The following is a 14,200-nucleotide window of genomic DNA, read 5'->3' as shown; positions in this document are numbered from 1 at the left end:
CCCCCCCCCCCCCCCCCCCCCACTCTCGAGACTGATTTCTCACAGAACCCTGGAGCCAGTTTGAGAGTGACAGTGTTTTTCCCACAAATCCCTGCAGTTTCCCACACCCAGTTTCTCTTCTGCTTTTCTCCCCACCCTGTGGTGAGGGGAAGTCAGTGTGCGGGGCACGCCCCCTGCAACCTGATCTGCCACTAACCTGAGGCCTGGGGAGGCGTGAGGGGCAGGCCGGGGGCCAGGGCTGGTGTCCCTGCTCCTCAGAGGCCAGGCGGGCACTGCCCCCAGGGCACAAAGATTCAGCCTGACCCTGGGGCTGTGGTCTCAGGGGCCCTGGAAGAGGGGATGGGGCAGGTGCTGGTGACTAGGGACTGAACTTGAAGTCCCCACGTCCAGACCGCTTGCTGCCAGGGCTGGCCGTGTGGTCACAGCACCTGCCCTCCCCTCCGGAGAGGCTGTCTGCCAGGGTGGGGGCAGACGGCAGCCCTTGGTGGCCTGGCACAGAGGGGTTTGGTAGATGAGACTGCGAGCCTGCTGTTGGGAGACTGTCCCCTGTCCTGGAGGCCCAGGACGTCTGAGGGCAGCAGTCCTCGCAAAGACCCCTGGGAGGTCGTGGGGAGGACGAGGACCCGCACTGCAGTCCTACCTGGCTGGCAGGTGGGCCGGGCACTCTGCCCCAGGGCCTCGTCCTGGCCCAGTGGCTCCTTATTAAGCAGCAGCCCCCAGGGGCCCTTTGCCTCTCTGGGGAGTCGTCCAGGGGTGCGGGTGGGGACTGAGGGCTGCCGTGCCCGGGGGCCCAGTGCTGGTGCAGCTGCCCAGTCTGCGGAGACTCCGCTACAGGGACAGTGGCACGTGCATGTGGCAGTCCCAGCGTGTGACTGGTCCCTCGTGGTTCCCCTCACAGGGGTCTTGGGCTCTGCCATGGTGGGTGTGGCTGTCCCAGCCCTGCACGGTGTCGGGCCAGTCCCCTCAGCCCCACCGGCCACGCCCAGCACAGATCTTGCCATCAGAGTCCAGGGACGATGTACCAGTGGCCCCGGCACGGAGGCTCTGAGGAGGCGGCCAGGCTTGGGAACCAGTGGGCGACGCCCAGCTTGGTCTTTCAGGAGTAACTCAGCCAGGGCTTTGCTGTGAGACCATCTACAATTGGGGCCGTCTCTGACCCTCAGCTCCTGTAAATGTCAGAGGAAGATAATCCCGGGGAGACACTGGTGAATGCTGCTCGGGCACCCCAGCCCCAGCTCCCATGGGGGCCTGCAGGGTGGGCAGGGCCTTGGGAGAGCTGCCAGCCAGCTGCTGAGAGGGATGAGGGGCTGAGGCTCAGAGGGCGGGCCCACAGCACTTTTGTCCCCGGCCTTCCTCCTCCGCGGCCACTCCAGAGAGGAAGGGGGAAGTCACAGCTGTGTGGCTCCGTCGGTCTGGCCTGCACGTGTCTGCGGCGATCCACACTGTCCCCCATTCACTCCATCTCTGCTTGCTCTCCGCTGTGCAGGGAACTCAGGCTGCGGAACTATGTCCCCGAGGACGAGGACCTGAAGAGGAGGAGGGTGCCCCAGGCCAAGCCCGTGGCAGGTAGGTGGCTGGTCTCTGCTCCGGGCACTGTCAGTTGCCTCCTCTTGGAAAGGAAGCTGGCAATGCCAGGCTGGAAGTTGGGCCGCTAGCACCCTCCCCACCACCACCTGGCAGGTGCACACGTGGTCAGAGTTGGTGACCGCAGAGAAGCAGGCAGGGCTCTGCCCTGCTCGCACCCCGACTGGGAGGCCTCCCAGGGGCCTTGGAGGGAAGAGGCCACATCTCAGAGGAACCCTCTGGGCTGAGAAGTGGTGCCCGGACCCTTGAAGGGTCAGAGAGAGACCCCGACAAGGGCAGGTGCTGCGAGAGCAGGGGCAGGCGGACGCCCACCAGGTGGAGGTGTGACAGTGCCAGGCCCAGAGGCCGGGAGAGGTGGTCTGCGGTGGGTGAGGGCCGCCGCCGAGGGCTGCAATCTCGCAAGTGTGGGCAGCAGCCAGCAGCCAGGAGCATCGGCCAGCAGTGGCCTGTCCCCCGCCACCTGCACCGGAGATGCTGGGGTTCTTGTCACGCAGGTCCCTGACTCTTTTAAACTTCGTTTTTGCTTTCAATTCGATGAGTAATAAGTGAATAAATACATTATCTTCTAAAACAGCAAAGTGCTGCCTTTTCAGCCACACCTGTCTGCTTCCTCATCTCCTTTGCCCCTGAAATTCCCATGTGTCCCGGGTGTTTTGGGCTCCACTGTGGTGGGTCCAGTGGCACCTTGTGGGGAGGGGGCAGTGAGGCAGGACAGAGGAGAGGGACAGGGAGCTGGTCCCGTGCCTCGGGGGCAGTACCCATGGCTGGAGGGGGGGGGCAGGACGGGGGGCCCTGAGGGAACGTGGGGCCCTGTGATGAGCCTGGCAGAAGCCGGTAGAGCCCAGGTTTGATGTGAGGGCTCCCAGCGTCTGTGCCACAGGGGCAGGGTCCCCGGTCGCTGCCTGGAGGCCCAGGGTGCGCCGAGTGCGCCTCCAGGTGGCCGTCCCCGTCTGGGAGCACGGGAGCACACCTCTGCGTGAGATGGGAGGAAATCCTGGAGCCCCTGGAGACTGGGGAGAGCCGGTCTTCTGGGCCCTGCCCAGAACCCACTTTGGATGTATTCACAGCTGGGGGCGAAGTCTGGCTCTGACTACGCCAGCTGCCTGCTTTGCCCCGGGTGGCTTTCATCCTGGGAGCCCCCAGCCTTCCTCCAGAGCCACCTTCCAGGGTCTTCTGTCTGGCTGGCTGGGGGCCAAAGGGACAAGAGAGGTCCCCAGGACCTGCCTGCACCCTCTTCTCTTGCCGTGGCTGCAGCCGCTGTCACCAGGCAAGTGGCAGCCTCTCCCAGCCCCCCTTGTTGTCTTGCGCCCTCTAGTGGAAGAGAAGGTGAGGGAGCAGCTGGAGGCCGCCAAGCCGGAGCCAGTCATTGAGGAAGTGGTGAGTGGCAGGGTGGCGAGTGGCCCATTCTCGCCGCTCCTGAGGCCTTTTCTCCTGCACCTGCTCTCCTTCCTCCTCCCTTCTCTTCCCTTCTTTTTCCCCTTTCCACCTCCCACGTCCCCTCACCCCTCCTTCCTCCTTTTCCTCCTCCCATTTTCCTACCTCTGTCCATCTCTCTCCTTCCTTTGGGGTGGGGCCCCTCTGGCCCTGACAGGTGTCTCCTTCCTCCCCAGGACCTGGCCAACCTCGCACCCCGGAAGCCTGACTGGTAAGTGTTGCAAGGGGAGAACCTGTGCAGACTGAGGGGCGGGAGCGCTTGGTGCCGGGCCCTGGGCCAGGGGTAGGCCTGTTCCTCTCGTCTGTAAGTCCGTCAGGGACAGCGCCAGAGGGAGGTGTTTAAAGTTGATGAAATGAGCTTGAGGCCTAAGTCCTGGGAACCCAGAGCCAGGGGACAGCGTGGGTGCCTTCTGGGAGCTCCGGGTGTGGAGGAGGAGCAGGACTCACAGTGCACTGGGCAGGTTGCTTCTGAGCAATGACTGAGGGGCCAGAGGAACCGTCCACCCTTGCACACCTGGACTTCAGTGGGGTGGGCCTGTGGGCTAGTCCCTGCCTCCCTGGGCTGGGAAGGATGGCAGGTGCTGAGTTTGGGAGGGAGCAGAAAGGGGCACGGGGCGTCCTGGCTGGTTCCTGATGCCTGAGGGGCTGCAGGCAAGGTGGGCTCAGGGCCACACCGGGCCAGCCTTCAGCCTCTGGCCTCCTGCCACCTCCCTGCGGTAGGGACCTCAAGAGAGACGTAGCCAAGAAGCTGGAGAAGCTGGAGAAGCGGACCCAGAGGGCCATCGCCGAGCTGATCCGTGAGTGCGGGCCTGGTGAGGTGGGTCCCTGCCCGCTGGGTGGCAGCCCAGGTACAGGGCCTCTCTCACCCCTCCTGTCTGCTGTCCATCCAGGTGAGAGGCTGAAAGGCCAGGAGGACAGCCTGGCCTCTGCAGTGGACGCCACCAATGAACAAGAGGCCTGCGACTCCGACTGAGGCCTGCCCCGTGGGAGGAAGGTGTTGGACGGGTGGGGGCTGAGCTGGCCATCACTTCCCGTTTGCCTTCAGAGCAGTGGCTCCCCACCCCGTCGGGGAGCCCGCCATGGGGAGAGCCAGCTCCTGTCTCCCGAGCAGCTCCATGGGCCTGCGCACGTATGTGTGCGTGTACATATTGTGGACTTTTTTTTCTGTAAATAGAAATAAGCAGACCCCTGTGTGTGGCAGAAAGCTATCAAGTATTTCCTGGGTCCTTGGGGTGCTTGAGTTTGGGTCCCAGACAGGGTGTGTAGAGGTGATGCTTGATTGAGAAAGCCCTGTGTGGGGCTGAGCACATGGGCTGACCTTCCGGGCTCAGTCCTTGGGCAGCGGTCATCTCAGAACCCTTGAGGGACAGAGGTCTGAGAGAGTCTGGAGGCCTGCGTGGGGCTAGGCTTGCAGTGTTTCGTGGGGCAGCCAGAGAGGCTCCCCCTGCTCTGTGGGCCCCTTGCAGTGGGACAGAGGGAGGAGCCTGGGCCCGTGCAGGGGTCAGCTTGGACGCATCGCCACCACGATTGAAATTGAGGTTCCATGGGAAAGGAAGAGAGAAAGGATGCTGGGAGGGCAGCCAGCAGGGCCTGCCACAGGCGGCAGGAAGAAATGGTGAGCAAAGATAGGTAGACATTGCAAAAATCAGCATTGACTGACCTAGCAGGACAGAGGTAACAACAAAAAAAAGACACAAATTAGTATAAGTATTAGGAGTGAAATAAGGTGATCACTACAGATTCCCCAGACACAAAAGGACAGGAAGGGGGTATTGTAAGTAAATGCCCATGTGAGTTTGACAGGTTGATGGAATGAACCAGTTCCTTGAAAAGCATAAACTACAATTCACTCCAGATGAAGGCGGTCATTTGCATAGCCCTGTAACTATTAAAGACTCTGAATTCATAATTAAAAAACCCCTGAAAAATCTCCAAGCCCAGGTGGTTTTACTGGAGAATTAATATACAGGTTTAATGCAACTCCTATCAAAATCCCAATAAAATCTTTTAAGTGTAGACAGGATTATTGTAAAACGGATCAGGAGCCCTGACCAGTTTGGCTCAGTGGATAGAGTGTCAGCCCAAGGACTGAAGGGTCCCAGGTTCGATTCCGGTCAAGGGCACGCACCTCGGTTACAGGCTCTGCCTCTGGCCCCAGTCAGGGCGCGTGTGGGCAACCGATCCATGTGTCACATCGATGTTTCTCTCTCTGTCTCTCTTCCTCCCTTCCACTCTCTAAAATTCAATAGAAAAAATATCCTCATGAGGATTAACAAAAAAAAGTAAAATATATCAGGAAAGGCAAAAGAACTAGAATAGCTCAAACAAGTCTTAACTAGAAGACTAAAGCATGGGGAGTCTTTAACCATCCCAAGACTCACTGTGAAGCTGCAGGATTGGTGGAAGGCAGGCACAGAGATCATGGAAGAGAACGGGGACGTCAGAAGTGGCCCACTAATGGGTGACAGCTGCAAAGTGAGCTCTGGAGGAAACACGGTCTTCAGCACGTGGTGCTGGAGCCATGGGACAGCCATAGGCTGAGAGGAGCCCCAGCCGAAGCCTTGGACCTGACAGAAGTCAACATGGGTCCGAGGGTTAAACGTAAAATGTAAAACTAACAACTTCCAGGAGAAAACCTCAGGACCCCGAGCTTGGTAAAGAATTCTTAAGACATGAGACCAAAAGCACAACCCATAAAAAGTATATTGTGAAATTTGACTTAACCAAAATGAAACGCTTTTGCTCCAACAAAGTCTTAGGAGAATGAAAAGAAAAGCTACAGACAGAAAATATTTGCAAAGCGCATATCTGATAAAGGCCTCCTAACTAGAACATAATAAAGCATTATCAAAACGCAACAGTAAAGGGGAAAAAAGTCTGATAGAAAATGGAAAAAAGACAAGAAGGGACACTTTTCCAGGCGATATCAGCGGCAGACACGTGAAAGCTACTGAGCACCACCGGCCATCAGGGAAATGCCAGTCGAAGCCATGAGGAGACGCCACATACCTGTACGAACAGCGTCAGTGAAGTCGGTGATAAATACTGGCAGGACCTGGAAGAGCGGAAAACCTCACACATTGTTGGCGGGAAGTAAACGCTAGTTACTCTGGGAAATACTTGGGCAATTTCCTCAGAAACTAAATGTGTACTTAACATAAAACCCAGCAACCATACTCCTGGCAGAGAAATCAGCTGTCCGCACAGACAGACAGCAGTACAGGAGCAGTGCCCACAGAGGCTCCGAGCAGCCTGGTGTGTCGTCACCACGCTGTGTCAGTTTAAAGGAACACACAGAGTGGAGGTTGCCAAGTCGTCACCAGACCCAGATCTAGGCTCAGTGTGATTTCCTTGCCGTCAGTTTGAAATAAAACATTGCCCCCAAAAGGGTGAAATGAGCATGGCAAGAAGTTCCTCACACATGGCACCATCTTCCAGGGTGTTCCTTCCCCGGGTCCTGTACTCAGGACTACCGAAGTGGACAATTTAAGGTATTTTTTGTTTTGGTTTTTTTTTGACAATTTAAGTTTTATTCTGTGAAAACACACACCCACAGCTCTGGCCCAATGGCTCGGTTGGAGCATCGTCCCGTACACCAAAAGGTTGTGGGTTCAATCCCCGGTCAGGGTGCGTATGGGAGGCAACTGATGTTTCTCACTCTTCCCCCTTCTTCTCTCTCTAAAATTCATTAAAAAATATATCCTTGGATGAGTATTTAAAAAAAATCCCCAAATTCCCTTCAATAGGTTAAACTGGTGCATCTGTACCATGGAATACTACTCAGCAGTGAAAGGCATGGCAGTTGATTGAAGGAATGGCTTGGGAGGAGTGAAAAATACACACATGTATAGTAAAAGGTCATGTCTTGTATGATTTCCTCTATGATGATCATGAAATGACAAAATCATAGAGAAGGAACAGATTGGTGGCTGCCAAGGTTTAGGAATGGTGGGACTAGGAAGGAGTAGCGTGAGGGAGATCTCTGTGGTGATGGAATAGCTTTCGATGGCAGTGGGGATTACGCAAGTGCACACGTGTGATCACGTGGAATGAACCACACATGTCGCTTCTGGATTGATTGTGCTACTAGTGGCCTGGTGCACAAATTCGTGCACATTGAAAGGAAATTAATTAGAAGAAATATTTTAATATCGCTATTCGCCCTTTCTCTATAATAGAAGTATCAACCAAACTCACAATTGACAATGACAGATGGAAACACACGTGTGTGATTGGTGCCAGTGAGAGCTTTATATGTATCACGCATGCACAAGTCAACTTAGCCATATCTATCTATCTATCTATCTATCTATCTATCTATATATGTAGGGTTATGTCGGAGATCCATTCCTACTGCGTGACGTAACACAATTTTTGTCCTAAGTTGGAACCCACCTACATAAGCACCTATGTCACTCACATGGAGCACATACATAGCAGTAATTAAGTGAAACATTAAAAAAAAAAAAAAATTAAAAGATAATTTCTGACCTTTGTGGTAGATAATAAAAAACATAAAGCACATATGTACAATGTCAAAATGACGGATTTTTTTTTAAATAAATAAATGGGAGATGGCCATGTAACCATGAAATGACATACGTTGAATCCGATGTAACCTGAGGACTGTCTGTATTGTAGAACATGCAGGGAAAACAAAGAGTAAATATTGAACTGCAGCCGTGTTTGACTACATTCTGCGCAGTGAGAAAGCCTGAAGTCATTTTCAAGGTTCACCATTTCTTTTCAATTGGGTCAACTTTCTAAGCTTTCTAAATCTCCATTTTCAGCTAATGAAAAGAAAATAGGATTCTACCAAGTCTCCTATCTACCTACTCCAGGACTTCTGTGAGGGTCAGATGAGATGAGGCACGGGAAAACGCTTCACAGACATTTGGTTACAGTGTAAAGTGTTTGCACCTGGCTATAAAGCAAGTCGTGTTCCTGGGCTGAAGAAACTCCAAGGAGGCTAGTTGCTAGGGAGAGGAAGCCGGGCGTTGCTACGTGATGTCATTACCCGGATAGAGGGAAGGACACTTAGCATATTAGCTTTTTATATAGCTAGATAGTATGGAAGCCGTGACTCCCATCCGGGGAAGCTGGGTGAATAGTACACAGGATGCTCTGTACTCTCTTTAACTTCCTATGAATCTTTAACTTCCTATAAGTCTGTTTCACCAAAATAAGTTTAAAAATATTTTCTGTGAACAAAGAAAACGGTAAAACATGTTAATAAATTGTATAAATTTTTTTTGTTAATCCTCACCCGAGGATATTTTTCATTGATCTTTTAGAGAGAGGGAAAGACAGACAGAAACATCGATTGGTTGCCTCCTGCACACGCCCCTACCAGGGCCCTGGCTGGGGAGGAGCCTGCAACCAAGGTACGTGTCCTTGACTGGAATCGAACCCAGGACCCTTTGGTCTGCAGGCCGACGCTCTATCCACTGAGCCAAACCTGCTAGGGCGGTGTGTGTGTAAATGTTCTTTAAAGTATGCTTCCTGTGTTTAAAAATACAGTAAGATGTCAAGAGTCTTGTGAAGAGCGGATGCAGTGTTCACAGTTGGTCACAGTGAGTCCTGGCCTTGGTTAGAGTCAGGTGGGTTCTGACCCCAGCGACCCCTTTGTCTTTGGGTTGAGGAAGCGGGCCAGGGGTGACAGTGCCCAGTGCTGCCAGCTCACCAGGACAGCCCTGCAGACCTCCCAACACGCCAGCACCTCCTGTTTGAAAGCCTCTGGGCCATCTCAGGAGGGTGTCAGGCCTGGGACGTTCCGCAGCCGTGTGGATGCCGCAGTGAGTGAGGGGAGAGTTTGTCAGAGAGGCACAGGCCGCCAAGTCCCAGGGGAAGATTCTGTCCAGCCCAGGAGGCTGCAAGCCAGGTGTGCGAAGGTGACCGGTTTGGGCAAATCTGCTCCCCTGGACTCGGCCTGTCCACCCTGTTGGGCTTCATGCTGCTGCTCGCCAGCTTCAGGTGCCTCTCCTCGGGGTTCTGGCCAGGCCCAGGCCTGCCGCAGCACTGCCCACCTGCCAGAGCCAGGCATTGGTTGGTCCTGTGTCCTGAGTGCCTTCTGGTGCTGGGCGCTGTCCCAGGGGCTGCCTTCCAGGAGCTGACCTTCCAGGCGGTCTCGGGGCCTGTGGGAGACCCTCCCTCCAGCCAGTCTCGAGGCCTCGCTGGCTGGGCATTGCAGTGGGACAGCGAGTGGTGGGATCTGGTCCTCAGGGCACAGCGAGAGCCCCTGAACCGAGATGGCAGGAGAGTCTCCATGAGCCTTATCCCCTGTCTTCACACGGCCACTGGGGGGCAGCAAGACACTGGCGGGGCCCTGGCAGCCCTGTGTGGGTCAGTGCAGCCTGCTTTCCCACAGCTGAAGTGTCTTGTGCAATGCACCCCACCCCCTTCCCCACAGGGTCTGTGTCGTTTAAGTGGCTGATACCAGAGATGATCCCGAGAGTGGGGCTCAGTCAGCCCAGAACCCAGCACCGTGGGGGCCGTGTCCTGGGGACAGCAGCACCCCAGCCCCACCCCCACCCCATGCTGGCCTTGCCCCGGCTCCAGGCACAGGCTTCTTGGGGCCTGGTCTCCAGTGGAGTGCCTTAGTGCCTCCCAGCCCTGGGACAGCACCAGCCCTCCAGGCACCGGCAGCCTCGTCCCTTGTGGGCATGTGAGGGGTGGGCACGTGTGGGTGGGCACGTGGGGTGTGGGCAGAATACCAGGGTGTGGAGCCCAGTAGCCTGGCAGGTGGGCCCACCTGGAGGGTCCCATCCCCTGAGCCCCCAGCCAGGCCTGAGCATTTGTTGGCTCCAAGATGCCTATTGTCTCGGGCCATCCAGGTGGTGTGTGTGAGGAGGATGTTGGGGGCTCACCCACCAGATGGGCCGGGACCGACAAGTGGGTGATTCATAGAGGAGTGGGTGTGCGCAGGCCTGGCCTCGGTACCGTGGGCTGGGCAGGGTGTCGGGCTGCATTTCCCGGCCAGCCTGCCCTTCTCTGTATTTACTGGTTTTCTTTAAAAGTTCCCATTACTCAGGCCTCTTGTGGGCACAGACAGAAATAAATCCCGCAAGGCAGCCCAGCCAGGAGCCGGAATCCGATCCCTCCAAGGCCGGAAGAGGCCCCTGTGCAGAGGCGCTTGGCCACAGTGGCCCACACATGCCACATGGTCACAGTGCGGCCACGCACCCCTGTGCACACATGCGTGCACCCGCACAGGTAAGCCCCCACAGACACCCACCCACATGCCCATGCAGGCACACAGCCCCCCCCCCACACACACACACTGTGCACACTGGGTCACAGTCCTCCTCAAGGCGCCAAGCAGCCAGTGGGGAGGCCGTGGGCTGGGGCATGAGAGTGGCCTCCTGGGAACGCAGGCCCAGGCTGCCAGGGCTTCTGAATTTTTAAGAGAAACTGGAAAGCTGAATTTTTATGTGAAATATCCTGATTTTAAATGTTGGCTCAAGATGTTGAAAATACCGCGAGGGCCAAACCAAACATGACTCAGGGCCAAATTCCACCCACAGGCGGCGTTCTCAGACCACGGGTCCACGCAGACACACACGCACAGATGTACATGCAAACACAGGCACACACACACAGACATACATACAAACACAGACACACACGCACAGATGTACATGCAAACACAGGCACACACACATAGACACACATACAAACACATACATACACAGGCACACACACATAGACACACATACAAACACAGATACACATACACAGGCACACACAGATGTACATACAAACACAGGCACACACACATAGACATACATACAAACACAGACACACATACACAGGCACACACACACAGACACACCAAAAGACGTGTAGACATATAGATACATATACAAATGCATACAAAACGGACAGATACAGGTACACATACAATAGAACCAGGAACTGACACAAATAGACACGAGACAGGCACACATACAAGTATATACACACATGTACAAATGTATACACACACACAGGACAGACACTGCACGCCTCTGTCACTGATGTGGGGGAGCTTGGGGCAGGTCGCCTGACTGTGGCTCACCCAGGCTGCCTGACTCGATGCTGGAGCGGGAAAAGGCTGCTGGACAGAGGATCTGGGAGGGGCAGGTGGTCAGGGCTGCCTGCAGAGCTCAGCGTGGGGGTCGAGGGGCCAGTTGAAGGGCCTCGTGTACCAGGGTCCGGGAGGGTTTGGACCACAGGTTCTGAGGCTCTGAGAAGGGCGCTTGGGTGGCCATGAGCCCACCCTCCCATGCCCTGAACCAGCCTGGCCTGTCCCCTCCTCACCACTGGGCAGCAAGGCCAGCGGGAGCCCCCCCGGGCTGTAGGCCACATTTCCCCCAGTGGCTCTGAGGACTGAACGGAACTTCCACTCAGGACTTGGGGAGGGGATGGAACCCACCTGTACCCACTAACGGAGCAGGAGGTGCCTAATTAATGCGGGCACACCAAGGGCCCTTCCCCCACGGATGGGAGGTGGAGGCCTGCAGTTGTCTTCTGCCTCCCGGCCCCTGGCCTGACCCTCAGGCCCTGGACTGGGAGCTGCACAGGATCCACACCCCCTCCCCTGCAGGGCTGAGGCTGGTGAAGGTGGACTCGTCTGCCCGAGGGAAGGCTAAGGGCCTCGCCCAGGCAGGCAGAACCCAGCCTGGGGGCGGGAGGCGGCCAGGCCCAGGCCCGGCTCCCCAGCCCTCTGCCAGCAGCAGCTCTGCCCAGCCAGGCGTGTTTCCGTTGGCCATGGCAGCCTCGGCTGGCTTCTGCGGCGCTGGCTGAGGACCCACCTGCCTGTGTGCTCAGCGAGACCCACTCAGCCCCCTCTGCCTGGGTCCCCGCCTGCAGACCTGCCTTCTAACAACCCAGCCAGAGCCAGGACCCACTCGGTCCCCTTCCTCTGCCTGCCCCTCCCATGACCCCAGGCAAGGACTAAAGTGTGTGGGTCATCACACCTGCCCACTCTGATGGGCCCAGCTCGGCCTTCGTCTAGAACAGCGGTTGCCAACTTTTCAGACCTCACGGACCACCATGGTCCGCGGACCACTGGTTGGCGACCGCTGGTGTAGAAGGCATTGCAGGCTGAAGATGGGCACAGCCGTCCCTTTGATGACCCTGGACTCCCCCAGACGCCACTCTGCGTGGGAGCTGTGGGCTCACCAGCCGCCCCTGCAGCCTGGCCTGTGCTCTAGGCCCCCCAGGAGGGGGCATCCTTCTAGGGGTCTTCAGAGGCCCCTCTCACAGGTGGGAGCTGGAGTCCAGGGTAGCCCACAAGGTGCCTGGACACTGAGGCCGAGGCGGCCGGGGCCGGGGTCCTGGGCTCCCTCCTCCCAGCTGCCGCCTTGCTGGTGTTTACATGTTCCCTGCGGCTTGGCCGGGCCGCGAGGCCGTGACGGGAGAAGTGACCACCTGGCTCCAGCCCCTGCTCAAGGCAAACAGGGTCCTGACTGCCCGCCAGGCCCACTGGGAGCCCCCTCTGCCAGCACCTGGATGGCCCGGGTGAGGCTCGAGGCCGGGTGGGGCGGCCAGCCATGGCCCAGGAGGTCCTGTCTCAGGGAGGAGGCCTGGTCCTGCCCCAGGGGCCTGGATGCGGTAAGAGGTCCTGCCCTGGCATCCAGTGCCGGGGGTGGGGGGGGGGCATGCCCAGCCTGAGGGGGAGGCCTGGGTGCAAATAGCCTGAGGAGGGAGGGCTGGCCTTCACCTGGAGGCGTCTGCTTGGATCTGGAAGCCTGGCCTGGCCTGGGGACCCTGGCTGAGTGGGCGCCCAGCGCACTCTGGGGTCCATCTGCAGGGAAGGTGCGCACAGCCCTGCGTTGGGTGGAGAGCCCCAGACTGCGGGCGAGGCTGAACCCTGTGCCAGAGGGAATCCAGTCTGAGAGGAGGGCTCACTCAGTCCCGGCACCCGTTCTTAGGGGCCTGGTCAGCATGTTCAGGGTGAGGGGGCTCACGACTGGACTTCAGAGGCCTCCAGAGGGTCTGAGCTGGAAGATGGGCCTGGGCCCAGCCGCTCAGGCCCCATGACTGCCTGTGGGGTGGGTGGATGAGTTGCCTGAAAGACCCAGTGGTCTGAGCTGGGGAGGGCCTCAGACACCCCTGGGGGGCTTGGGGTCTCACTGGGGGTCCTCCCTCACAGTGCCCCCCACCCCTCACCATCTCCCGCCTGGCTACCTGCCTGCCCTGCCCCTGGGGCCCCCTCTGCCTCCATGTTACAGCGGGGACTCTGCTGCTCTCCCACGGGCAGCCCTGCTGCTCATTGTGGCTCAGGGGCCCTCAGGCCCCGGCCTGTGCCCCTCACCATCCCGAGCAGGTCGCCACGGGGAGCCCCAGGCCTCTGGACAGTTGTCTGCCCTGCCTGCCATCTGGAAGGTCAGGCGGACGGGGCCTGGGCTGCTGGGTGCCATGCCACCTCCGGGGTCCTGGCTCGCCCAGCCTCCAATGAGGGGTTGCTGTTGGAGTTGGGGAGCACTTCCCGGATGCCAAGTCCCTGGAGGAGAACACGGCCTGAGCTGAGAGGAGGGAAGGGCCGGCCAGAGCTCAGGACTGTGGTCGGGTCGAGGGCCTCTGCCATTCTAGGGGCCAAGGGAGGTGTTGGGTGGGATGCTCAGTGACCGAGTGCAGAATCCCATGGGCCAGCCCTCTGGCTCCCACAGCCCTGAGCCAGAGCAGGGCCCCAACCGACCTTCCCCCGGGTGCCCAGGCACAGCCCCTGCACCTGTTGCATCCCGGGAGTCAGATTTGGGCTGGGGTGGCGGTCACATGGGGGCTCCCCGAGTGTCCCAGGCCCCAAGAGCCACAGCATGGCCATGAGATAGGCAGGGGGGGCCTCAGGCTTGGGGTGGGGAGGTGGCCAGGGACCTGAAGGATCTGAGGTTGGCCCTGGGTGGACAGTGACTTGGGGCCGGTGGGCGGCTGCTGGGGGAGCCTGGCCAAAGGCAGCCTGGGTGGGGAGCGCTGAGGGGGCAGCTGGTGACAGGGAAAGGCTGGGGCCCATTCCTGCAGGGCCCACTGGTCAGCGTGTGGCACCAAGGGACCCTGAGCTGCCCCAGGCCCTCCTACTGGACGGTGCCCTGGTCCCGGGCCCAGGGCCTGGCCCACATCGCTAGACCCCTCCTGAGGTGAGACTACAGAACCCCGAGGCGGCTCCCAGCCCCTCCCCCCTGGAGTGACTCAAGGCCCCAGC

At 58.1% G+C, this 14,200-nt stretch overlaps 1 protein-coding gene across 1 annotated transcript in view; it reads left to right on the top strand.

Annotated features, from left to right (window-relative positions):
- CCDC12 (coiled-coil domain containing 12) overlaps positions 1–4,222 on the top strand; it is a 33,773-nt gene extending 29,551 nt beyond the window's left edge. Inside the window, exons 4-8 of the mRNA XM_005867201.2 lie at positions 1,487–1,566; positions 2,900–2,961; positions 3,195–3,229; positions 3,739–3,815; positions 3,909–4,222. Coding sequence (XP_005867263.1) covers positions 1,487–1,566; positions 2,900–2,961; positions 3,195–3,229; positions 3,739–3,815; positions 3,909–3,991 — 337 coding nt within the window. The 3' untranslated portion in view covers positions 3,992–4,222. The remainder of the gene's footprint in view (positions 1–1,486; positions 1,567–2,899; positions 2,962–3,194; positions 3,230–3,738; positions 3,816–3,908) is intronic.
- Positions 4,223–14,200: the final 9,978 nt, after the last annotated feature.

This window comes from Myotis brandtii, unplaced genomic scaffold (genome assembly GCF_000412655.1).
Source record: "Myotis brandtii unplaced genomic scaffold, ASM41265v1 scaffold246, whole genome shotgun sequence".
Taxonomy (NCBI): Eukaryota; Metazoa; Chordata; class Mammalia; order Chiroptera; family Vespertilionidae; genus Myotis; species Myotis brandtii.
This window is presented reverse-complemented; position numbering and strand designations above follow the sequence as displayed.